We start from the raw sequence: 25,579 nt of genomic DNA, 5'->3' as shown, positions 1-25,579 counted from the left end.
TTGTGGTCTTTTATTGAAGCATATTGATGCTGATGACGAGCTTACTGAAAGGAACAAGTTAACTGTAAAAGCAGGCTGACCAATCATCAGCTGAGTCATTATAGTGGACTCTATCCAGTCTTAACCTCAATGGCCAACCAAAATAAATCCAGTGAATTAGTGCAGAACGACTCAGGCAGTCCAGTGGTATGTGTGGCATTTCCCAGAATGTGCAGGGAGCGCTCTGCCAGACAGCATGCCCAGATCAGTGAGATTCATGCTCATTCCTAAAGGTATACAGGCAAGTTCTTCAACATCAGCAGTTTACTGATGCCAGATGTGCCGGCATCATTCAAAGCTGAGGAACCATCATTCAGTGTGTGACCAAATACATGGATGTTTCTTTACCTCTTGTGGCCTATTTTTGAAAAGCAACTGCATAGAGGTTATCTTTGGACATTCAATTATTTAGTCTTTCTCTGTTTAAAATATGAATCTATATCACATACTATAGTAAACATCACAGCGGGCTTTCAGTTATTGGAGTTGAATGAATGTGTCTGTTTTGTGAAGCTTTCTATTGACGTCAAACGGATGAAAACCCCAGATCAGATTCCTGTGGCTTCTGCATGTCTTTGTCATCCCTCCTTTTCTGAGAGGAAGTATTGTGTCTGTTGTTGCTCATGGAATGAATTTGACTCAGTTGAGCCAGTGTTTTGAACAAGACCAATGTTCCTTAGGCGTCTTTTGCAGAGGAAAATGTGTGTCCAGTGAGTCAGTCAGCTATGGGTTATTGAGTTACTGTAACCATTTTGACCACCTTAAATTAATAGATTTCTGATAACTATTGGTTGTATCAAAGCATATGTGCTTACAGAAAGCATCCACAAATTTGGACATAAGGAAAGGTTTGTTGACTCTAAAGCAGATCTTTGATAGAACTGTGTATGTGAGAAAGAAAACAGGGCTAAAGCATCCCTGCTCAGGAAGGAAGTGCTCTCCAAATTAGATCATTTATCACCGACCGACAACACATGGACATCTGCCTTCTAGTCCTGTCCACAAAAACCAACTCAGCGTCCCACTGCAACATCTGGCCCAAGTCAAAACATCAACCATGTCCTTTCCAGCACTGCAGGAGGACCTCAGGAAGAAGATCTGCAGATTGCAAAGGGAAGGAATTAAATTGCAGCTTTTAATTACATCAGCAAATTAAAAGAATATTCTATTTTCATTACAAGCAAAAATAAAAATGTGTTTACGGTGAGCCACTTTCAGTGGAAGTAATTCAGGACCATTTTTGGGAGCCTTAGAAGAAGAAATGTGAAGCTTTTACGTTGCTATTATGTTATCACATACTGTAAAACTTGTCTTATTCTTATTTTTTTATTACTATAAGTTTTTTTCATATGATCTCATGTTCTACTTTACGTTTGTTAATGGCATCTAAGAGCACTGAAAATAGTAAATCTAGTACAAAACCTCTCATTTGTGGCTGGTTAAGGTGGATTGCGGACGGCATGTGAGTAAGATGCAGGGTTTTATGCTGAACCGCTGCATGCTGAACTGTTTAGTGAGTTTGAGCCTCAGATAATTAAAGAATATCGAGGGCCCTGTTGTGTGCTTTTGATGCTATAACTGTTTCTATACACCACAGTTCTCTGGAAGTATCAGGACATGCAGTATTTTGTTGTAATAAGAAACTTTACAAACACAACAGTCAACTCATGTGGGCTCCTTGTGTCTCTTTCTTTGTATATGAGGAAAAGTAATGCTTCTGATTAGGTTTACTTAAGGATGTTTCTAAGTCACTACCATCAAATGGTTTGACTAAGCTGTGACTAATGAGTGAATTACAGACAGGAGAATATATTTTGCTTGTTGTTTTGTATTCTTGGACAACCAGGGTAAACAGCTCTGTTTTTCATGTAACTAATAAGAAATGAACACGGCCAGAGTATCAACAGTCACATCTGTGCGTAGGAGTCATTAAGAGAGGGAAAATAACTAATTTACTGTCAGTATAACCAAAGTGAACCACATTTTACATCATCATTTTTTCGAGAGTTTCCATTGTATTATTTAGTCCTCTGAACAGTTCTGATTTATATAATGCGAAGTGTTCGCTGGGAGACGTGTATCAGGTCAGATTCATGCCAGTTAAGAGTGTTTTTATTGCAGTTTACTTGCAAACAGCTTTGAGCGGAAACTCTTTATATGGTACTAGAAATTAGGTAACTGCATTCAAGTGGATTTCTGGGAAGATCTTGTTTTCTTGTTTCTTTTTCTGTGCTGGTTTTTAGTAAGTCGCTGTGTAGAAGCAAGTCTACCAGTTCTTGAAAATACAATATATATACTGTATAAATCAAGAACTAGTATTTATGGGGTTGTATCTGTTAGCAAGCTAATCTTTTGCCAGTTGTCACATGCCATGCTCTAAAATGTGCTCCAAATACACAATAAAGTCAACACATGAATTAGTTCTCTGAAATACTGCATATTGATAAGTATAAAGGAAAGCTTAAATATGTTGGTTTATAAGGGTTAGTGCTTACCTTTTGCCCAATCCTGAAAGTTTGTTTGGTTACAAATGTGGTCTGCAGTAGGATGTGGTGGGATTTCCTTTTGTTTATGTGATAACAGGAATGTTATTTGAAAGATTATGTTTAACTTTTCGTAGAAGCAGATGCACTTGTTTTCGTGAGCAAGAAGTGCTGTTCATTATTTGTGTTTGTGCTATGCTTCATGATCCATACTGTAGTCACTGAGAGGGGCTTGTCAAGAGGTGTTAGATAGCGCTTTTGGCTGATGTTTCAGGATCTTTTGGAGGAAGTCATTTTAAATAAAGTCAGTGGGGTCGGTAATGATATTACAGTCTTTCTATAGCATTCAGCCACGGATATAAAAAATAAAATAAAAAAACTTGTAAGCTGATTCGAAAAAGGCTTTGATTTCTGTGCTTCTAATTACTTCCTTTGTGTTTAAAAACCAGTCTGTTTAGTTCAGTTTGTCGGTCCTTAAAGTAATGTAGCGTAAAGTAAAGTAAAGTTCTTTATGTGTTTGTTCTTTGCCCTTGTTATCATTAAAACCTACTTTGGATTTTCGTCTGGCACCCTTCATTTGACGACACGAGCTGTTACAATGAGTGTGCCTAGATTTATTTTAGTGTAATACAAGATTGTAATGTAAAATAAAAAATATTCTTTATTAGTTTCTTCTATATTTTCTGATTTCAAAATTGATTTGTATTAAATATGAGTTTAATGAAAATTATATTGTCATTATATTGTCATTATATTGTTTATATTATATTGCTATATTAAAATCATATATAATTATGAACATATTATGAATTACATTTAGTCATTTAGCAGACGCTTTTATCCAAAGCGACTTACAAATGAGGACAATGGAAGCAATCAAAAAAAGCAATGGTATATATAAGTGCTATAACAAGTCTCAGTTAGCTTAAATGCAGTACTCGTAGCAAGTTTTTTAAATAATATAAAAAGAAAACAGATAGAATAGAAAAAGAATAGAGCAAGCTAGTGTCATAGGTCTTTTTTTATAATTGTATAATAAATGAAAAGAAAATAGAATACAACAAGATTAGAAAGTTTGTTTTAGTAGACATGACCGCCCCATCCAACATCTCTGAGAAAATACCATTACAAACTGCCTTGCTTTTTCATAATGAATGAATAAGGGGAGTCCCTATAGCACACTACAAACAGTTAAAATTATTAAACGGTGAAATAATAGGTGAATTTGCATCCTCTGCTGGAGGAGCTGGGGCAATGCACTTTTGTCATAATTCATATTTTTAGCTAAACTGAAGGTATATTTGATAGGACTCTTTGATTTACTGTTTTGTCCATATATGGATATCTTCAAACTTTGCTATTTCTAACAGTGATTTTAATGTCAGAAGGTGCATTGAAAATATACATCAACTGAGCAATAACTGTGTGAGTGCAGAGAGCACAGATGCAGCTTTACACTGTTGTGTGCAGTGTGAATGGAGGACAGCACACTGTCACATCAACCAGATGGAAATGCGGATTATCATGGCATGTGTCTTATGTAAGGCAGCGCTGCTGTGTGTGTGCATTGTTCACCCATATCTGTGTGTTTATGTGACCCTGTCTGATCTTACAGCTGGCTGGTAAGGGAAGGGGTGGCAGACATGGCCGAAGCTGAGGACGAGAGCAGAAACAGCAGCCTGCGGAGAAAGAAACCGCCCTGGCTCAGACTGGACATCCCCATCGCCCCGAACCCTGTGGAGGAACATAATAACTTTCTCCAGGTGGATATTTGATGTTACACATTTCCTCAAGATATTTTGATTCACCTGTGTTTCCATGCAATAAATAAAATCATTAAAATATGTCATTATTGACCACAGCCCGGCATGCGTAACAGCTTGTACCTGCGGAGTGCCAGCGTACCGACTGAAAACATCCAGCTCAGATGCCCACTGGTCGATCCCAACGCCTGCCGGAGACCCTCGGTCCTGCGCAAACCCTCCATCTCACAGACCATCAAAAGGTAAGATCGCCCATCCAAAAACACACATACACTACTATGAAATATGAAAATAGAAAACTGTTATTTTAAATTGTAATAATATCTCACAGTATTTGATTAAATACATTCAGCCATGGTGAGCATGATGGACTTTTTGGCCACACTTTATTTTAAAATTCTCACCATCAACAATCCATTAGCTACTACTTTTGGCTCAGTAGCTCCTAATTTGCTGCTTATAAATAGTTAGTAAGGATGTTGTTAATTTTAGATATTGAGAAGGATTACTGATGTAGAATATGTTTATGCAGAATATGTGCTTACATGACAACAATGTACTTAAAATGGCAAATTTTTTCCTTTGAGTTTTCAAAAAGTTTTACGTACAGACATCAACGTTGTGAAAACAATCCTGTTTTCACGGATCCGCAAAAGCGTCAAAAAATGCTGTATTATGTATGCCAAGCCAGTAGATGGCGATCTCAATTTGTGAAGAATCGCTATGTGCCTGCCCACAAACCTAAACACAAAATATGCATGTGCATGACATCACCGTTTTCACAAATTTGAATTTTTTTGTAGTTTACATGGGGAAATATTTGTTTTCAAAAACTTGCATCGGTTGAGCCAATGATTCGCAAAGGCATAGCATTTACATTTTTCTTGCTTACTTAAAGTTCGGTGTCTTGGCAGTAGGAATGCACTTATATTCCTTTGTTGTGTATATGTACTGTTTTACATAGTTGTGTTTTGTGTCAGGGTTCTGTCATGGTCACAAGCTAATTTGCCTGCAGGAATGTAAATAGGTATCTGAAAAGTCATTTATCTTGTCTTACTGCCAAACAAACAGATACACTCATGCAAACCCACATGTAATGGCAAAGATGTATATTAGCATATGCTAGGTGACGCAGTAGCTCATTGCACAGTGTTGTTTATTTCAATGTTAGGTTTAATGTTTAATGTCTTGTATGTAAAAGCCTTGTTTTGATGCCAAGCAGCTTTGCTGTTTGAAAAGGAGATTGCTGGTAACCGTTGACCCATTTCTATTCTACGGGGGAAAGATGTTTGTGAAACAGATACACAACTTATTCTGAAGTTTATTCTTTATTTGGTACATATGCTGTCTTTAATAAATCAATCGCTTCTTGAAATCATCACCATCTTGCGCTTGTAAGTGTGTTTATAGCTGGTCAACCAGTCACTATGATGCAAAAACAAGTTTGACCTCCTGAATCCGGTCTAATGGTTAGTTACTATTAGAGACCAGTTAAAACCGGAGACCAGTTAGATTTTCCAGCAGTGGCTTTTTGGTAGCCTATCTGATACAATGCCATAGTTTTATGCTGTGACTGAGCTAAAAGGCAAATGCATTATTAATGACGGTTTAGGTGCTAAATAAAAAATTAAGTCAAGAACGTGTTTTGTATCTGTCCTCCGTGCTTATTCTTTTTTAAATCGCTGACTTGACTGCTCTCTAGACTCCCGGCCAGTAACAAGCACTGTTTATCTTAATGGCTTTGGATGTTTTATCTTCCTGGTATGGCTTGAAGTCCCCCACTGTGAGGAGACACAGCAGTAAATCACGCTAATGTATTTATGTTCGTTTTGACTGGAAGTGCGCATTTCTTTTTCAGCATCTGTTCTTGTGCTCATATTTTACAAAACCAGTTCTCTTTGTTAACCTTCTTTCTACTGCTTTTTTTCTGCAATTAATATGATCCTGTCGGCTTCTTTTTTTCCAGCTCTGTTTTTCTTCTGTAATTAAACTGGTTGCTTTTCTATCTTTTCTGTTTTCCCCTGTTTTCTCATCTGCCTTTCCTGATCCTCCTCACCTCATCCCGTCTAGTCCCACGGGGAAGAGGGTACGCTTTGAACAGATGAGCACCGTTCTGGTTAAAGGCCAGTGTTTCTCCCGTCTGGAATCCCCCAGACGTCAGTCGCTGCCTCAAATCGTCCTCAGGTACTGTGAAACCAATATAGACCCACTTGAATTGAAGTCAATTTTGTTTTTTACTCTTTCACATAGTTTAAAGTAATAATCAGTTTGGATCAGGCGTTTGTTGCCTTAAAAAAAATCTTAAATAAATTGCGGTTTTCAACAATATATGGAAATATTCAAAGAGATTTTAATCTGGTTCGCCCACGCTTAGTTTAAAATGAATTATTTAAAATAACATATTACCTGAACAGCCATAAAACTGTCAGAGCACACACAGACTTCAACACAAACTTGAAAAAGAGCTCCTTTCTTCCTCTGCACAAAAACAGGAGCGCATCAAAGCCTTCACACCTGTGTCTATGGGTTTGGCTCTGTTTTAAGATAATACACTGATAGCATATTGGCTCTTGAGTCCACCATGTGTCTGCCATCAAAGGAATATCTGAGCTGTGGGAGAAGAACATGTCATGACAGAAAGTGTTATTATTCACAATGCTGAAAAAGCTGCTATGTGGGCCTCTGTCGGCTATTTTCAACTCTGCCGCTGGTTGTGACTCATGCCTTATTAATGTAAACTTGTATCCACAGTTTGATGCCACTAGTATCGATTCACAGTGGAGCAGTGAGGGTTTCTGGAGTCCCAGGGTTGGAAATGTGTCCTGTCTTGTCTATATTATGATTCATTCAGTTTCAGAAAAAGTACATTTAATTTTAATTGCATTGACACTACAGCCATAGTTTCTACAAGTAAGACATAAAACAAATTATTTATTTTAAAGTTTTATACATCTAATAGTAATAGTGGGAAGAAAATATATGATGTAATGAAAAATATTTCCACTTTAAAAAAAAAAGTAAAAAAAGTCAAACTACTTAATATTTAAAGTAAATGTATATAATTAAATAAAATTATTTACAAATATATATTTTTTTAGTAGCCATTATTCTAGGGTTCATTGCCACACGATCCTTCAAAAAAATTATTTACTGTGGATTTGGATCAATTTAATGCATTCTTGCTGAATAAAAGTATTCATTTCTTTAAAAAATAAATAAATTCATACTGACCCCAAACTCTAGAATGGCAGTTTAAATAATAGAGAGACAATGTATTATTTATTTGGTAAAATCTTCAAAAAACATTATGAAAACAGTAATTTAGGAAACATCTTATCTTGATAATATTATGCTTCATGTTATCTTACACAGTGGGTCCTCCTTATACATGAAGCTGCCTATGTTTTACTAAGGGGTTCTTTATTTTTAGGGGTCCTCCTGGGCATCACCATCAAAAAACCCCGGTCTATAACAGGGTGTAATTGTACCATCTCCCCATTTAAATCCAGGACTCCACCTCTCTGTCATTGACAAGTAATAACCACTGATGTGCACAGTGCATGTTGGGAATTTCATGTCAGATTATGAAGGGGGTTTAAAGTTGAATTTCCTCCACTGGAGTTTTTTAAAGAATAATTTGCAAAGGACTGTAATAGAGGAGAACGTATTATTGTGTGATGTGTGTGTCATCGAATGTGTGAGTGCTTATAATTGAATTGTGCAAACAGTCTTTTAGTCCCAGTTCTCACACTTATCTCATGTTTCGGCATGTTCCCTACCTTCTCTCTCTTTCTCTTTCTTTTCTGTCTCTCTTTTTTAGTCAGATGAGCTGGTATTTTACTGGGTGTTTACACACACTTCTCAAACACTATCTGAGTAGGCGGCAAGAGTAAAGTGAAGTTTCTGTTGGGATATGAATCACTGCTGTATGTAGCGTTTAAGCAAGTGCTGATCCTTCAGACTTACTTGGAGTGTAGCAGGTTTTCTGCCTGAACTCTGACATCAAGGAAATGTCTTGTTTGCCTCTATGACATCATGTGAAATAGGGGGTAGAAGAAAGGGCAAGCCAATATTTCACTCAGTGTGAAGGCTTCCGTTCCCCCTCTGTACCTCAGACATGACCTTCCTGGCCTCCTGGGATGAGTTAGACAGGTAGGGCAATGGATAGTTTTAATGATTCACAGTGTCTTTATGAGTGATGTGGATATTTTTTAATCAAGTTTTTTTTTCTTTTTTTTTTTACAGACAGCTTTTTAAACAGAAAATTTTAATTTAATTGAATTGAATGTATTGGTTTAATTTGTGTTGTGAATGCATAAACTTGATTTGGAAAGTGTTTGTACTTTTTAGTAGGGATGTCAATTGGTGTGGTTTATGGTCTTGTTTGGTTTATAGATCATCTCAATGTGTCTGGTTTATTAATTAATTATGTGTTGTTGTTTTTTGTTGTTGTTTTTCAGTTACACACTGCTATGGAATGCTTGCTTTTGATTGGTCAGTTGTTGTATGCGGTTTATTTAATTGTTGTCAGGTTTAGTTTCAATAGTTGTACTTTTATTAATGAATCTCACCGAATATTGTTCGCTTTCTCCAAACAACAAATTATTATGATATGCAATTACTTATTTCTTTTTACTTCTAAAGCCAATGAAACATGGGTTTTTGTTTTCTTTCAGTGCATAGTAGTTACATGCTCGGCAGTGATTTTTTTCATCACCATATTGAGTGCTTACAGTTAAGGAGTTTGCAGTTATTCACTGGATTAGCAGAATGGTCCGAGTTATTTTGTTGGTTGATTTTACTGAAAATGTTCTTTCTCAAATAATGCTTCCAAAAAGAGGATGACATTAAGCTGGTGACTCCCCCTCTGATGCCTTAAAAGGTCCTCCCTCAGCAGGCCTCCCTTGTAATGATGCACAGCCGACTCTGTTATTACTATGTGTCCTTTACTCTAAACACTGCTCATGTCCTCACTGTACTACCAGCAGTTACACACACTTCAAACATTTGAAGACACTGTCCAGGATTGTGTGTTAGTGGGTACTGTTTTTCAGTAATGTAACATCTAAGCATCCTTAAAATAAGACTTTAAGTTTATTTAAGTTTATTTGAGAAGCGATATTGCATACAATATTAAGAGAATATTATATCTTGAATTAAATGTGTATTTAAAATATTTGTGTCAGCTAAATCCCTTAAAGTCTTAGGGAGTAATTTTAAAATGTAAGTAAATATTTCAATAATTTAACGATATAGTCATATGATTGTGTTTTTTGATGTTGGTTAATGCTCACATGACCTGCAAGTGAACAGATCAATTATTATTTGTATTAGCATACTTTTGTAATGAATTACTTTAATTATAAAAATAAATGTGTTGTTGTAAATTGCACTTGTCTTGTAAAATCAAACAAAATAAATGCTCGATAATTATGGACCCATATGAAATAGCTGCCATTGATTTGAAAATAGCACTAAGCTATATCATGATTGCAGTTTTATTTTGATTAATTGTGCCACATTTTTTTATTTAAATGTAACATTCAATGTAATTATAAGCATTTAATCAGTTTTATTTTAACTTATTTTAACTCACTAAATTTATTTATGCTTAAGACAAACTAGTTACCAATAAGTTAAAATCAAACATATATATGCATTTAGCAGACACTTTTATCCAAAGCGACTTACTGTGCATTCAGGCTATCAATTTTTACCTATCATGTGTTCCCAGGGAATCGAACCCCCAACCTTGTGTTAGCTTGCTAATACAACGCTCTACCAGTTGAGCTACAGGAACACTATTTTTACAAATTTATTGTGTCTTATAAATGTTTTTGTTTTTAACAAAACAAAAATACAGAAAAAAATCATAGTATGGTTTTACCGTATCAAAAATTTGTTTTCATCCATTAATTTTAGATACTCATGAATCTTTCTTTAGAAACGTGTTAATTCATGAGATTGCAGTCGACCGCAGTTGTTTTGGAGTTCTCAGGAGGTTCGTTTATTCAGAAGCTCAGACATGTTTTGACTCTTTACTCAGGTCACACAGTGGATTTGATCATGATTCTCCATTCTCTCAATTTGAACACATGGTGTAATGAAACTGTTCTTTTTACTATTACTCAAATGAACAATAAATGTGACTGCAGGGGCACAGCAGACTGGTTTGGGGTCAGCAATGATGTGGATGCCACTCAGAAATGGCAGCGGAAGAGCCTTCGTCATTGTACCCAGCGCTACGGCAAACTGAAGCCTCAGGCGATACGCGAAATGGACCTTCCCAGTCAAGACAATCTCTCCATGACCAGCACTGAGACCCCTCCTCCTCTATACGTCCCCCCCGCACAGCATGGCATGCAGAGGGTAGGCTGGACAACATACTGATCTCTTTATAATGGTACAATCCAAAATAGCTTAAACTGTTCTGTTTGAAACCACTTCATTTCTATAAATCATTAGACTTCTATTAAAATTTACCATGAGCATTTACTCTGGTGGTTTAGGATACAGATGGGGTGATCGTGACTCACTGTTTAGGCTTTTTGTGATTGGTGTCTGTAGATCGTAGACCCGCTGGCTCGGGGTCGAGCGTTCCGTAACGTAGAGGAAGTGGACGGTCTTAGTATACCTCAGACCCCCATCACCCCCTGCGCCGCCTCCCTGTGCTCCTTCACCAGCTCCCGCTCTGGCTTCAACCGACCCCCCCGCAGACGAAAGCGCGAGTCTGTAGCCAAAATGGGCTTCAGAGCGGCTGCTGCTCTGGTGAAGGTAAGAGCCCATAGATAGACAGCAGTGTTGCATCTGCATTTTTTATGATTTATAACAGTGGTTCTCAACAAGGGGGACGGGGCCCAATGTAAGGACTCAGCAAACTTCCAAACGGGGACTTAAAATTATTTAATTATACATACTAAAATTTAAATAAAATTATTATTATTATTTTTATTTTTTTATTTTTATTAATGACAGAATTAAATTTTTTGAAAGAACTATTCCTTGAATCTGAATCTTGAATTATCTGGAATCACAATTAATTTGAGTTGTTTTAAAATAATGTTTTTTAATTATTAACATTCCCAGTTTTATGTTATTTTTTTTTTGGGGGGGGGGGAAATTGTCATATTCAAGCAAAAATCCCTTAGGAAATATTTTGCCTGATTTGTGTAGCCTTCAATTAATAAAGGTTGAGGACGACTGACTTCTACCATTCTAGATGGTCTACTTTAGTTGCATAGAACAGAATAGCTCCAAAAACTGATTTCATTTCCGGGATTTCCAGGGAAGTCATGTTTTATTATCATCCCCCAGACATGAACACAACAAGTTCTCAGACAGGAACAGACAACAGGATAAAGCGACAGATTTAATTTCTGACATTTGCTGAAAAAAAAAAAAAAATCACCTTTTGATTTGGTCAATAATCATTCCTTAAAATTCGAAAATCTCCTTTTAGCTCAAGCCCCTAATGTCAAAGTGACGTGAATGCCGTTGGAACAAGGCATCGGACATCCAATAAACCCAGCCGTGGTGATTATCATAGATTACTTCCGAGGCTCACTTTGACGTCCTTGTAAAGATTGCAATAAATATTACCCTCCCCCATATAATCTGTTATGTAAAAGTTTATCTCTGGCTTGACTTGTTGGCTGTGGATTTGGCCCAGTTCCATTTAGTGCCTGAGCCCAGATGACCAGGCTCTAGGCCGGGAACCACGCTAACAGATGGCTATGATAATTCCACTGGAATGTTCAGTTGTTAGTCTGATAGAATATTCTGGAGCCGTTTGAGGTAATCCCCTGCTTGGCCACAGAAGAAGCACAGCTGCTCTGGAAAGGACATTAGGCTCTTACCCATTGTTTGTGATGTATAACATAAGATATTTAATTTCACAGTTGTTGTGTTCATTTCTATTCATTATATAAACACTGAGCATAGTAGTAAGCATGATGCTGTTAATGAGGATGATTGTAAAGATTACGGTGGTTTTAGGGACGCTCTCTGCGGGACGGTGCCTCTCGGAGAGTGCATCGGCGGAGTTTCGCCACAGCTAGTTTTCTGGATGAGGACACTGTGGATTTCCCAGATGAACTGGACACCTCCTTCTTTGCCAAGGTGAAAATAAATACAAGACCTGAAGTTTACGACCCAGACCGTCTCGGTGCTGCCACCTAGGGGTTGATATATTTATTTAATGTTATTAGTATTAGTGTTCATTTATTTGTGTGTGTGTGTGTGTGTGTGTATTATCATGTGGTTTTAAGTAATTTTAATATTTCAACTTAGTTGCCAAAGCAACATTTCTAAATTTAGTTATTTCTTGTAAATTTTTAATGATTTGGTTTTTCAGTTTCAGTTAGTTTTTTTTTTTGTTTATTTTTAAAATAACAAAAAAATTATGGAAAATGGCTGGGAAACTATTTTAGCATCTGAAAACATGACACACTTAAGCTATTATCTTTGTTGCACACTTCATTGAATCCATTGCATGTAGCCAATGTAGCCATTCTGTCACTTTAGGATGGGCTTGCACATGAAGAGCTGTCCACGTACGCAGACGAGGTGTTTGAGTCTCCTTCTGAAGCTGCCATTAAAGAAACTGATGCCAGTAGAGCTGGAGATGAGAGAGACCTGACAGGCAGTGCCCTAGAGAGGACAGAACTAGAGCGGAGCCATCTTATGCTGTGAGTCACATGCACACATGAAAAACATGTTTGAGCTTTAGATCATTCTGAATGCTTTTAAGTGGACTCCTCATCTCTGTTCAGGCCTCTTGAGAGGGGATGGCGTAAGGGAAAGGATGGTGCTCTGATACAGCCTAAAGTGCGGTTACGGCAGGAAGTGGTGAGTGTGAGTGGTGAGCGGCGTGGACAGCGCATTACTGTACCTGTTAAGAAACTCTTTGCCACTGAGAAGCGTCCTTATGGGCTTGGCATGGTGGGCCGACTGACCAACCGCACCTACCGTAAACGCATCGACAGCTATGTGAAGAAACAGATAGAAGACATGAATGACCACAGGTATTTACAACACTATTGTGAATGGGAGCCTTTTTAAAATGCTTGATATACAGTATCCTGTACAGGGTGATGAAGTGGTGTTTTTTTATCCCACAGGCCTTTCTTCACTTACTGGATCACCTTTGTCCATTTGCTGATTACCATATTGGCAGTTTCCATCTACGGCATTGCACCAGTGGGTTTTTCACAACATGAGACCGTTGATTCTGTAAGTAAAACCATGTGTATTTGGTTTTGTTACACTGGACTTCTGTTTAATACGGTGTGTTTAACAGATTATGTCATCTGTTGTAGGTCTTGCGAAACAAAGGAGTTTATGAAAACGTCAAATTCATGCAGCAAGAAAATTTCTGGGTTGGACCAAGCTCGGTAAATATATACATTGCTTCACATGGTCACTAAAAGTGAAAAAAGTAGATGTTATGGAATACAGTTAAGAAATGGCGAAAGGAATTATTTGAAAGAGTTAAACTAAAAACGATAAGGCTTTTATGAGAGTATTTGCATATGTTGATAGATGTACCATGGTAAGGGGCCTTTGTGATTTATTTTCAAACTAATCGTTTTGCTACATCCATATTCAAACACAATAAATCTTTTTTTTTCCAGTCATCATAAACTTCAAAAACAAATTTTCTTTAAAAGGAAAATGTGTATGAGGCATTAATTGCATGTGAAATATTTTGAACATTAGTTATTAGGCTATAAAATACTGTTTTGAATAATCTTGGATAAACAATGTTCTTAACTGATACTAAACCAGTTACAAATTATTTTGGTTAGTGAAATGAAACTTAAAAATAGTGAAATATTCTAAATATATAAAGTTTAAGCTTCTAAAATGACTGAAATTAGAACTGGAATAAAAATAAAGCTAAATAGAAATATTTATAAATAAAAATAAACATTAATTGCTACAAAAGCAAGAAATTAGTTAACTAAAATGAAAATTGAAAATATGAATATATATTATTATTATAGAATACAATTTTTCGAGTTTATTGAGTTTAGTATGTTCCCATTATGCGCTTGCCTAATATGCAGTTCTTGTTGGTGGCCTACAGGAGGCGCTGATTCACCTCGGGGCTAAGTTCTCCCCCTGTATGCGTCAGGATCAGGAGGTGCACCAGCTCATTCAGGAGAAGAAGGACAGTGAGCGGCAGTCGGCCTGCTGCGTCCGCAATGACCAATCAGGCTGCCTGCAGACCTCTCAGGAGGAGTGCTCGGTCAGTTCCTGTATGACCTCACATAGTGACATTAATGTCAACCTATGTTTACACAAATGTCCCTATAATGTTCTCAGAGTACACTGGCATTATGGGTAAAGTGGCCTCAGCACCAAAGTGTTCCAAAGGGGAAAGTGTATCAGTATGGCTCTGTGTGCCATCAAGACCCCAGGTACAGTTATAACCCTCTTTGATCATTTTACCCGTTCACATCGCCTGTGGATTTGATTATCTTATTTACCATATTTATACCTTTAGGATTTGTCTGGAGCCTGCTTCGGTTACTCCTCACGAGTGGCCTGATGACATCACTGAGTGGCCGGTGAGTTTGCTACAGTGTCCGGGGGCCAACAATGACCACAACGTCATTTTTGTTTGTTTCAATGTAATACTGTTACAGTGTACTGTTGTTCCTCGCTCAGATATGCACCAGGTACAGCACAGGGAATCACACTAACCTGCCACACATTGATTGTGTCATCACTGGCAGACCCTGCTGCATCGGAACCAAAGGAAGGTGAGGAACACCGGCTGACACCCATTACGCCATGAGATACACTGTAAAAAGACTTATCTTACTTAGTATTTTTGTCTTGTGTCTAGTTAAGATACAAAAAAATGCAAGATGCATTTACTAGATAAGCAAAATGACATAAGATATTTAGTCTTCTTTCTTAATTTTGTTATAAGAGTATTTTAGATAACCCACTGGTAGATCATTTACTTGTTTTATGTAAAACCAGATGTTAGAATTTTTTTCCCCCTCAGGAAAAAAGACTTAGGGCCCTATTTTAACGATCTGAAACGCAAGTGTCAAAGCGCGAAGCGCAAGTAACTTTGTGGGCGGGTCTCGGCGCTGTTGCTATTTTCCCGGCGGGATAAATGGCTCTTGCGCCCGGCGCAAATCTAAAATGGGTTGGTCTGAAGTAGCTTCATTATTCATAGGTGTGGTTTGGGCGTAACGTGAAATAAACCAATCAGAGCGTCATCCAACATTCCCTTTAAAAGCAGGTGCGCAAGTTCCATTATGGATTGCTATTATTATGGCGTATTTACCAGGCGCACGCCAGGAGCGGTTCACAGCCGAGGAGACTGATGTTCTTGTAAGAGCAGTGAAAGACAGAGAAGGTGTGTTGTATGGGGATGGGAGAAACCCACCCAAAATAGCGTCGGTTAAACAGGCGTGGGAGGAAATAGCCACAATTGTTTCATCGATTTTTTTTTCCTGGTTCCTGACGGACAAACCAATTTGTCAGATGTCCTTATATACATATATGACCTCAAACATGTCTGATCCTTAATTACTACAATTAGCCTGAATAATTTGTAAGCTAGATTTATGCCTATTTTTTCACATCTTCGTGGCACACCACAATGATTTCCGTCATCTCATGTGTTAATATTTTTTAGTGTAACAGTTTATGATTTGCAAAAATAACTGTTGCATCTGTGTAGATTACATGAGCAAAGTGTATGCGCGTTGTGCACGCTATACATTATGGTCAAGCATGCGCCCTTAAAATAGCATAAGGAACAACGCGCAACGCGCCACTGACTTTAGACTAGGTTTTTTCTGGTCAGTGGCGCAATTGTTTAATGGAACAGCAAAATAGCACCAGGGATTGTTTGCGCCGGAACACGCCTCCTTTTTTGCGCTGAACCGCCCAGGGAGCGCAAGTTCATTCACTAGTTTAGCGACGTGCTTCTGTGGAGGGAAAAGCACGCTTTGCGCAGGTGCAAAATAGGAATGACACATGCGTCGGTGTACAAAGTCAATTGCGCTTGGTGCAAGATAGGGCCCTTAATATCTTGTCATTTTGCTAGTAAACTCATCTTGATTTAAGAATTTTTGGTTGCACTTTATTTTACAGTACTAACATGTACTTATAGTGTACTTACACTTTATTTATCTAAGAAAGTTCTGGTAATACAAGGTAACTACATGGGGTAGGGTTAGGTTTAGGGGTAGGTTCAGGGTTAGTACCTAGTTATTACATAGTTATTGTAATTAATTTAATAAGTACATAGTATGTACATGAGGAACAGGACTGTAAAATAAAGTGCTACCGAATTTTTGGTAACACTTTATTTTAAGGTGTCCTTGTTACACGTTACATGTACTTATTATTATAAGAACAATTAATTATGCATAATTATGTTCAAGTAACCCGAAGCCAAACCATGATCCTAAACCAAACCATACAGTAAGTACGTGTATTAAATTAATATTACTCAGTACTTGTATATGAGTAATAATGTATAATTACACTGTAACAAAGACACCTTAAAATAAAGTGTAACCAGCAGTGTATTGTAGTGTATTAATAATAATAACAAAGATTGATAACAGGTACAATATAAAATAAGGATATAAAATGATCACTGCGCTCACTAGTCTCATGTAGCCAAGCCTTTTATTTATGGCAGCTTTCATTGGCCAAGGCCCGCCCACTAGGGCGTTTGACCGACAACGTCTTCACCCCAACCTTTAAAAATTTGTTTCTGTTTCTTGCAAAAAATGTGTTCTGTCTAAAAACATGAGTAGTTTTGAATGAGAAAGATGCTGTTGGACACCCGATGGTTAAAGCATGTACTGGCGGGGGCTGACGAGGGTCATGCAGTAGTGGTATTAACGTGAAGTGGTTTTACATCTTGTGGCATATGTCACAAAAACGTGTCTTGTGTCAGTGGATTATGCCATGTGAAAAAATTGTGGAACAAGATCCAGTATGTTGGGGCATCTAATATGCCGGTGCCTGAAGGCATATAGATGTGTAACGCATTTAATAACAGACCGTTATTTATTCAGTACTATTGCTTTTAAACATACTGTATATGTTCATATACATATTCATATACATATACATATTGTAATATGTTCGTATTAGTCTACCTTCTCCAAAATAAAAGACTTCTGCTGTGACTACATCTTTGAAAATGTATTATTTAATAAAAAACACAACCATTATTATTGTGTCAGTTGTATCGGCATAGCTGCCAGCTCTTAAAGTCACGTGTCTGTCACTTCTGGATGTGCCGATCAAAATCATACAACAGTATATTACATATTTTATGTTTGTGCCCTTTAGAAATTAAAGTCCTTACAGGGATAGTTTACCCAAAAATTATTATCAGAATTTACTCACCCTTATGTTGTGGACTTTGGTTAATCTTAGAAACACAAATATATATATATATATTAAACCTGGAAGGTTTCTGTCCATTGAAAGTAGCCACAACTTAGATGCAAAAAGTCTACAAAATGGATCCATGTGAAATGAAAGGTTTAATCCAAGTCTTGTGAAGAGATATAATCACTTTATATGAGGAACAATAATTTTAAGCATGTGTACATACACAGTGGTAAAAATGGAATGGCAGAAGGTAGGCATCCACAGTCTTCTGTGTTCACCATATGTGAGTTGCTCTGTTATTGTATTTATATGTGAATAACAGCCTAAATTAAATCTGTTCATCATACAAAAATGACCACACTGCACCTCTTCAAAAGATTTGGATCAAACATTGATTCATTTGGATTTCTTTATAAGTCTAGACTAACAATGGTTTGCAATGACATGAGGGTAATTAAACACTAACAGATTTTTCAGGTATGGTTGAACTATCCCTTTAAATGTGAATTGTGATTTGCACAGGTGTGAGATTACATCAAGAGAGTACTGTAACTTCATGAAGGGATACTTCCACGAGGAGGCCACACTGTGTTCCCAGGTCAGTGAGCATTACCTGTTGACATGTAAGTAGAGATCTATACATTCTGTTCATTTGTCATGAGGAGCAGTAGTGCAGGTTTATGAATTGCCAGCAGGGGGTGTAAAGACCTAAAGCTGTACCAGTGCCTGTAATAAGAGTGAGCAGACCTTTAGCTATAAGTTGTAATTTGTGTAATTATGGATAAAACGATTATCTGCTCCCAGGTTCATTGCATGGATGATGTGTGTGGCCTCCTGCCGTTCCTGAACCCAGAGATCCCAGACCAGTTCTATCGGCTCTGGCTCTCTCTCTTCCTGCACGCTGGGTGAGTAGGAAGCGTGATCCGTTGCAGGGGGCCTATTGTGAATTTCGCAATAAATAAAATGCAGTGTCAGATTACTTATCCTGACTGAACTTTCTTGACAATGGTAAAGCTGTGTTTGATTGATGGCGTAAGTCTCTTCCTGTCTCTGCAGGATTCTGCACTGCCTGGTGTCTGTGTGCTTCCAGATGACCATTTTGAGGGATTTGGAGAAGCTAGCGGGCTGGCTGAGAATCTCCATTATCTATATCCTCAGTGGGATTACAGGAAACCTCGCCAGTGCCATCTTCTTACCGTACAGAGCAGAGGTACAGGACGAGTCTGGATTAGGGGTCTTAAACTCCTCACATTCAGTCATGAAATCATTTAAAACAGAATGTTAGCAATGCATATCATTTCTTACTTTCTGCATTGACATTTATTGTTAAATAGTTTTCCTTAAGATTATAATACAGCATATACATAAAAATAAAAATAAATGGCTGCTTAAAATGGAAGATATTAATATTTTTTTGTTATGTAGGAAGCATTAAATTGATCAAACGCTACATAAACTTCATAAAGGACATTAATGATATTATAATCCACTTATATGTTTATATTTATAAAAGATTTCTAATAAAATTCAAATAAATGTTGTCCTTTCTAACTTTCTGTAAGATGAAAAAAAAAGCATTACATTTTCCACAAAAAAAAAAAATTAAGAAGCTTTTTTATTGTCACATTGATATTAATAAGACATGTTTAATGGTCACCAAATTAGCATCTAAGAATGATTTATGTAGGGTCATGTGACACTGAAGACTGGAGTAATGGCTGCTGAAAATTCAGCTTTACCATCCAAGGAATACAATTTATTAAAAAACAAAAGTTATATTAAATAGTAACAAAATTTCACAATATTGCAGATGAGCACTGCTTTCAAAAACATTGCGTCACATTTCATTTTAAGGTCCAATACTCGCTATTTAAAAAAAAATGAACTACAACTTTTGCCCCAATAAGTATTAATAAACAGCCAATATGTCAAAAATAGACATGCTAATAAGCAATTAGTGAGAATAGGTCCCACAGATGGAGAAAACAGATGTCAATATGCATTTGTAACCTAGATGATGAAAACAACTCGGATCAGTTGAAAAATGAATGCATGCGGTGTTACAATTGCTGTTTTAAAATTGTGTAATGACTATGAACTTTATTTGATGGCTTACTTGCTTCTTGATTGTTATTAATGTATGTTGTATGATACACATGTATGATTATATACACATAACAATATATAATGTTGGAATTGGCATGTGATTTTTGATGTCTGTTGAGTCACAGAAACACATGGCATAGTAAATTCTCAATCGGATGCACATTTGGCAGAAGTAGAATGTCACCCTTGCATATTTCGACTCATTTAATATACTGTTTTTCACATGCTATATCGAAGCGAAGTAGACAAACTCAGATGCCTAACCACGTAGTTACCATCCCCCAGGTTTTTTGAGTTTCAGACCACTGCTCTATGTGGATAAAACATGATAGTAACTGCTCTTCTACTCTTCTAATGCCAGGTGGGTCCGGCTGGTTCTCAATTTGGCATCCTGGCCTGTCTGTTTGTGGAGCTGTTCCAGAGCTGGCAGATCTTGGCACGGCCATGGAGGGCCTTCATCAAGCTCTCATGCATCGTGCTGTTCCTCTTCGCCTTCGGCCTGCTGCCCTGGATAGATAATTTCGCCCACATCTGTGGCTTTGTCTCAGGCTTCTTCCTTTCCTTCGCCTTCCTGCCCTACATCAGCTTCGGCCGTATGGACATGTACCGCAAACGTTTGCAGATTCTAGTGGCACTTACTCTTTTCCTGGGCATCTTCTCCGGCTTCGTCGTGCTCTTCTACGTTTACCCTGTCAAGTGCGAGTGGTGTGAGCTTCTCACCTGCATCCCGCTGACAGACAAGTTCTGTGAGAAATACGACCTCAATGCTCACCTCCACTGAGGCCTTGCAGAAGAAGGGCTAGAATGGAGATCTTTCTGCAGGCCTGGATTGATTTGATTACAGCCTCTTTGACTTACAACACACAATCTTTTTATATAATGTGCTTTTTTAAAGAAAGTTTGATTGTTTTTAATTTCTTTGGCTCAGAGAAGAGCCCACCCCAGGAGGGAACCATAATAATTATGCCAGTCGTGCCTTTTTACTCAGTACCAGCTACTGCCATATCCTACAAGATCACTTTTGAGGGCCAACCTGTGTGTAGTGCTACTACAGTGGTAATGTTCGGTAGTGTTTTAGCTACCTGATCACATGTAACACAAAATACAATGTGACAAAATCTCAAAGTCTGCCTTTTTCTTGTCTTTTTGATACTTAAAATAGTAGGATATTGTGAGTTTATATACTATAAATACAAAAAAATGATGCTCATTTGCATCTCATATGTGCTGCCCCCAACTCAATGTATGTTCCAAATAGGAAGCAACATAATTATGCTGATTTATAGGGCAGGATCACTGTGTTCTTTGTGGACAAAGCAATCTCATAATGACTTGCAACAAGTTAATTTCTATGCTAAAATGCTTTTGATAGTAAAATGTTAAAAATCAAGTTAAAAAAGTATAATAATCTTAGAGACATTTATTAAATCTATTCATTAAAGCATATTAAGACATTAACACTAATAAATACATTAAAAATACTATATATTTTTATATATATATATATATATATATATATATATATATATATATATATATATATATATATATATATATATATATATATATATATATAGTAATTTTTATGTTGTAGAAAAATTGTTGAGTCACACTGAAGGCATCAAGGGTTATTTGATCAAGACGGAGAGTGATGGGGTGCTGCGCCAGATGAACTGGCCTCCACAGTCACCGGACCTGAACCCAATCCAGATGGTTTAGGGGTAAGCTGGACCACAGACTGAAGGTTAAAGGGCCAACAAGTGCTAAGCATCTCTCTGGGAACTCCTTCAAGACTGTTGAATAGACCATTTCAGGTGACTACCTCTTGAAGCTCATCAAGAGAATGTCAAGAGTGTGCAAAGCAGTAATCAAAGAAAAAGGTGGCTACTTTGAAGAACCTAGAATATGACATATCTTCAGTTGTTTCACACTTTTTTGTTATGTATATAATTCCATATATAATTCCACATGTGTTAATTCATAGTTTTGATGCCTTCAGTGTGAATCTACAATTTTCAAAGTCAGGAAAATAAAGAAAACTCTTTGAATGAGAAGGTGTGTCCAAACTTTTGGTTGTGCTATTTAATATATATATATATATATATATATATATATATATATATATATATATATATATATATATATATATATATATATATATATACATATATATATATATATATATATATATATACATATATATATATATACATATATATATATATATATATATATATATATATATATATATATATATATATATATATATATTAAATAGCACAACCATTTCCAACATGGATAATAAGAAATGTTTCTTAAACACCAAATCGTTAGATGAATGTTTTCTGAAAAATCGTGATACTAAAGACACATAATGGCTGCTGAAAATTCATCTTTGAAATATAAATATAAAATTACATCAAATGCAATACCGTTTTAATGTTCATCAAATAAATTAAGCACTTGGCATATATATATATATATATATATATATATATATAGTATATATTTTATATATATTCCAACAAACAAAAGAAAAATCTTACCAACTTTTGAATGGCATTATTTGTAAAATAAACTTATAGACTACTAAATAGGTTTGTATGAAAAGAAGTATGCCTTTATAATTAAAAATAATATTTATTTTAAGGTCCAGTTCTTACTGTTAACTAACTAAGTACAACCTTTGCTTCAATAAACTCTTAATTATTATTTATTAATAGCTAGTAAGGTAGTTTTTAAGTTTAAGGAATTGGGCATTAATCATGTAGAATATGGTCATTGAGAATGTGCTTTATACTAATAAACAGCCAGTATGCTAGTAAGTAACATGTATGCTTATAATAAGCAACTAGTTAATATTGAGAATTGGTTCCTATGCAAGTGTTACCAAATAATTATTTTTGAGGGTTATTGGCGTTAAAAATAAAAAAAATTACAGTGTTGTAGTGTTAGCTTAGCAAAATGCTAATGACAAGGTCTATTGAAATCAATTGTGAGTCATGCCTCTGTTCACTTTGTGGAAACAATGTCAACTGTAAGTGTTGCTGGATCAAAAAGACGCTCCCTTAGAAGGAAGTTGTCTGTTTACACAGTATACAGCAATTCAACTCACTATGTTTTGTAGAAGAGTCTATGAATTTGATTGTGTTGATATGAATGGAAACTACATGTCACATCTAAACTGTCCCCAGCTGAGTTTCAAAATAGTATGGCCTATTAGAGATATATTAATGAATGAATTTTCATTTGGCAAGAAACATGGTTTTACGGACCCAGAGCCCTGCCACGTGCACACACATGCCTGTTCTTCACACAGCTGCATGTGTTTGCATACTCATCTGTGACAGAGGATGATTGGCAGCTCTTTGTGCTGTAAGTGTGTGGGGGTGGGTCACGGATTGCGCGTGCCACGCTGCCTGCCATCATCCTGAAGGATCTGCGGCAGTCTAGAGAGCGCAGCACTGCATTAATGGAGCTCCATCTTTACGGTCCAACATCTCTACTCCACCTCCTGTAAACACAAATAACGAGAAAAAGGCTTCTCTATTGTGAGCTATGCTAATTACAACTCTCCCATCCCCCGTTTTCCTAATGTAGCAAACACAACAAGCAAACCCAGTGTTAGTTTAGCAGAGATGGTAATTAAAATCGAACTAATTAATGTGTGCGTTGGGCTCTGGACTGCATATTTAAGTCTCAGATCTGTCACAAGGAACAGTTCCTAGCATTCCATGTCATCGCATGCGTTTTTAACTTCTTCGCTGACCCTTCTGCTCCTTCCCTGATTCTGATAAGGACAAAGGAGCAGCTGAGGGAAGCACTGCAATCAGATCTTTTTAGCAGCTCTATACATCAAACCCCACACAGGCACTTGAGAGGAAATTAGCCATCTCTCCCCCAGCCCCCAGCCTCTCTGTCCGCTGGCCTATAGAGATGGTAATTTTAGGGTAAGAGGGCCATATCGCAAGTCATTGATCAGAATCGAATCAGCATGCAGGGGATCCTCTAATCCGGCTACTTCAATTGTGCATAACAGCTATTTGCTGATTAGCGGGCTGCTCACGAATATTCTAGATGTCTCTCTCCATCAATCCCTCTTTAATCTCCTTGATTTCTGTTTTAGTACATCCTCATTAGTTTTCTTCAATAGTACTTCATCAATTGACTCCAGGAACAAAATATGAACATAAGGGTCTTGCTGTCATATTTAAGCATATAATACGGTAGGGTTCAAAACTCTCTTTCTCTTATTTGATATCTTTTAGATTCATTACAAATCCTCAAGTACACAATTGCAGTTCCACAGGTTCGTGTGAAGCATTTCATATAGTTATATAGTTTCATATAGATCACAAAGTGGTCTCTTTGGGACCCCACTATGTATTAGTTTAGTAATTCTCAACCTTTTTGACTTTAAGGCCCCCCAGTTGTTCAACACAATTTTCAAAGGCATCTCATGAATTGATAATTCTGCTAAATCTAATTTTAATAATAATTGAAATCATCTGGAGGCCTTTTGGTGAGTCCTGGGTCCTCTGGTTGTGAACCACTGTATTAGACTGCATGAAGATGTCTCCGTCATGATTGGCCTGGCTGAATATAAACACTTACCAGATTTAACAGTTGACCCCTTCGGTCAGAAAGGGGACATTTTTTTGTCTTCCAGCTGTTGACAAATTAACCAGACTTCTGATCAGTGAAATGAGACATCCTTGCAGTGCTGTAGACCGAGGCAGGAGGGGGTTTTACTGAAATACAAACACCAAATTTAAGACCAGTTCTTGGCTTGACCTCTTCTTTCATCTGTGGCATAGTGGTTATCACATGCTTCAGTCATGTTAAGCTGTGGTGCAGCTTGTTGCTATTCCATGTATTTTTCTTTCCTGTCAATTTTTTTTCCAATAATATACCCAAAATAGAAATTTAAAATTGCCTCTTTCAGAATTAGAGCTGCACCAATATTACAAGGTAACACAATTTTATATGCAATAAAAAATCTCCTTTATGTATAATGCATAATAATTATGTGTGTTGTAATACATTATATCTTGCCGTAAATAATTATAACTTAATTTAAAATGCATAGTGTAACAATGACTAGATAAGTGTTATAATGTTTTAACTTTGGTTACAATTATAAATGAGATTGTAGGATGCATTGTATGGTGCATTGCAAGGCACAATTAAGTAAATTTAAGTTACGGAAAACTAAAAATTAAAATCAATCATTTTTTGCCCTAAATTTGAGCATCACAACATTAAAATGTACAGTATGAAAAATTTAGATTTAGATGTGACTTGGTTATTATATGTTTATATCGTATCATATCACATATTTTTAAAATGTTTGAAAAGACTCTTATGTTCTCCAAGTCAGGTTTTATTTGATGAAGCCAGTAATTATTCTCACATTATGACAAGATATTAATATTATATGCATTTTTGTCTTCATAATTAAAAATAAAACACAAAATTGGAATTTAATCATCAAGTTAATTTGAACATCACAACATTAAATTGTACAGTATGAAAAATGGATATTCATGTTGAGATTTCCTAAACGTTACATTCAACAATGGTGTTATTGAATGACCAGTGTTTTAAAGATTAACTTTGAGTCTTAAATGATGGTAAAGGTACTCTACATGTAAAAATAGAGGAAATGAGCATGCACAATTAAATATTCAATATTTACCAAAACTGATATAAAATACATTTATCAGCCGATAACCGATATGGTGCTGTTATACAACACATCTCTAGCTGTAAGTCATGCTCCAGCAGTACTGTGATGGGGATGAT

General features: G+C 36.6%; 1 protein-coding gene across 1 annotated transcript in view; it reads left to right on the top strand.

Annotated features, from left to right (window-relative positions):
* Nucleotides 1-20,899, top strand: part of LOC127969550 (inactive rhomboid protein 1) — a 30,866-nt gene extending 9,967 nt beyond the window's left edge. The window contains exons 2-18 of the mRNA XM_052571603.1: nt 4,138-4,285; nt 4,385-4,527; nt 10,441-10,654; nt 10,853-11,059; nt 12,281-12,403; nt 12,809-12,972; nt 13,057-13,308; nt 13,405-13,516; nt 13,603-13,677; nt 14,373-14,534; nt 14,612-14,706; nt 14,793-14,856; nt 14,957-15,051; nt 18,191-18,266; nt 18,473-18,573; nt 18,725-18,878; nt 20,136-20,899. Coding sequence (XP_052427563.1) covers nt 4,166-4,285; nt 4,385-4,527; nt 10,441-10,654; nt 10,853-11,059; nt 12,281-12,403; nt 12,809-12,972; nt 13,057-13,308; nt 13,405-13,516; nt 13,603-13,677; nt 14,373-14,534; nt 14,612-14,706; nt 14,793-14,856; nt 14,957-15,051; nt 18,191-18,266; nt 18,473-18,573; nt 18,725-18,878; nt 20,136-20,555 — 2,577 coding nt within the window. The 5' untranslated portion in view covers nt 4,138-4,165 and the 3' untranslated portion in view covers nt 20,556-20,899. The remainder of the gene's footprint in view (nt 1-4,137; nt 4,286-4,384; nt 4,528-10,440; nt 10,655-10,852; nt 11,060-12,280; nt 12,404-12,808; nt 12,973-13,056; nt 13,309-13,404; nt 13,517-13,602; nt 13,678-14,372; nt 14,535-14,611; nt 14,707-14,792; nt 14,857-14,956; nt 15,052-18,190; nt 18,267-18,472; nt 18,574-18,724; nt 18,879-20,135) is intronic.
* Nucleotides 20,900-25,579: the final 4,680 nt, after the last annotated feature.

Source organism: Carassius gibelio, chromosome B12 (genome assembly GCF_023724105.1).
Source record: "Carassius gibelio isolate Cgi1373 ecotype wild population from Czech Republic chromosome B12, carGib1.2-hapl.c, whole genome shotgun sequence".
Lineage (NCBI taxonomy): Eukaryota > Metazoa > Chordata > Actinopteri > Cypriniformes > Cyprinidae > Carassius > Carassius gibelio.
Note: the sequence above shows the minus strand (reverse complement) of the source record. Positions and strands in the feature narration are given on the sequence as shown.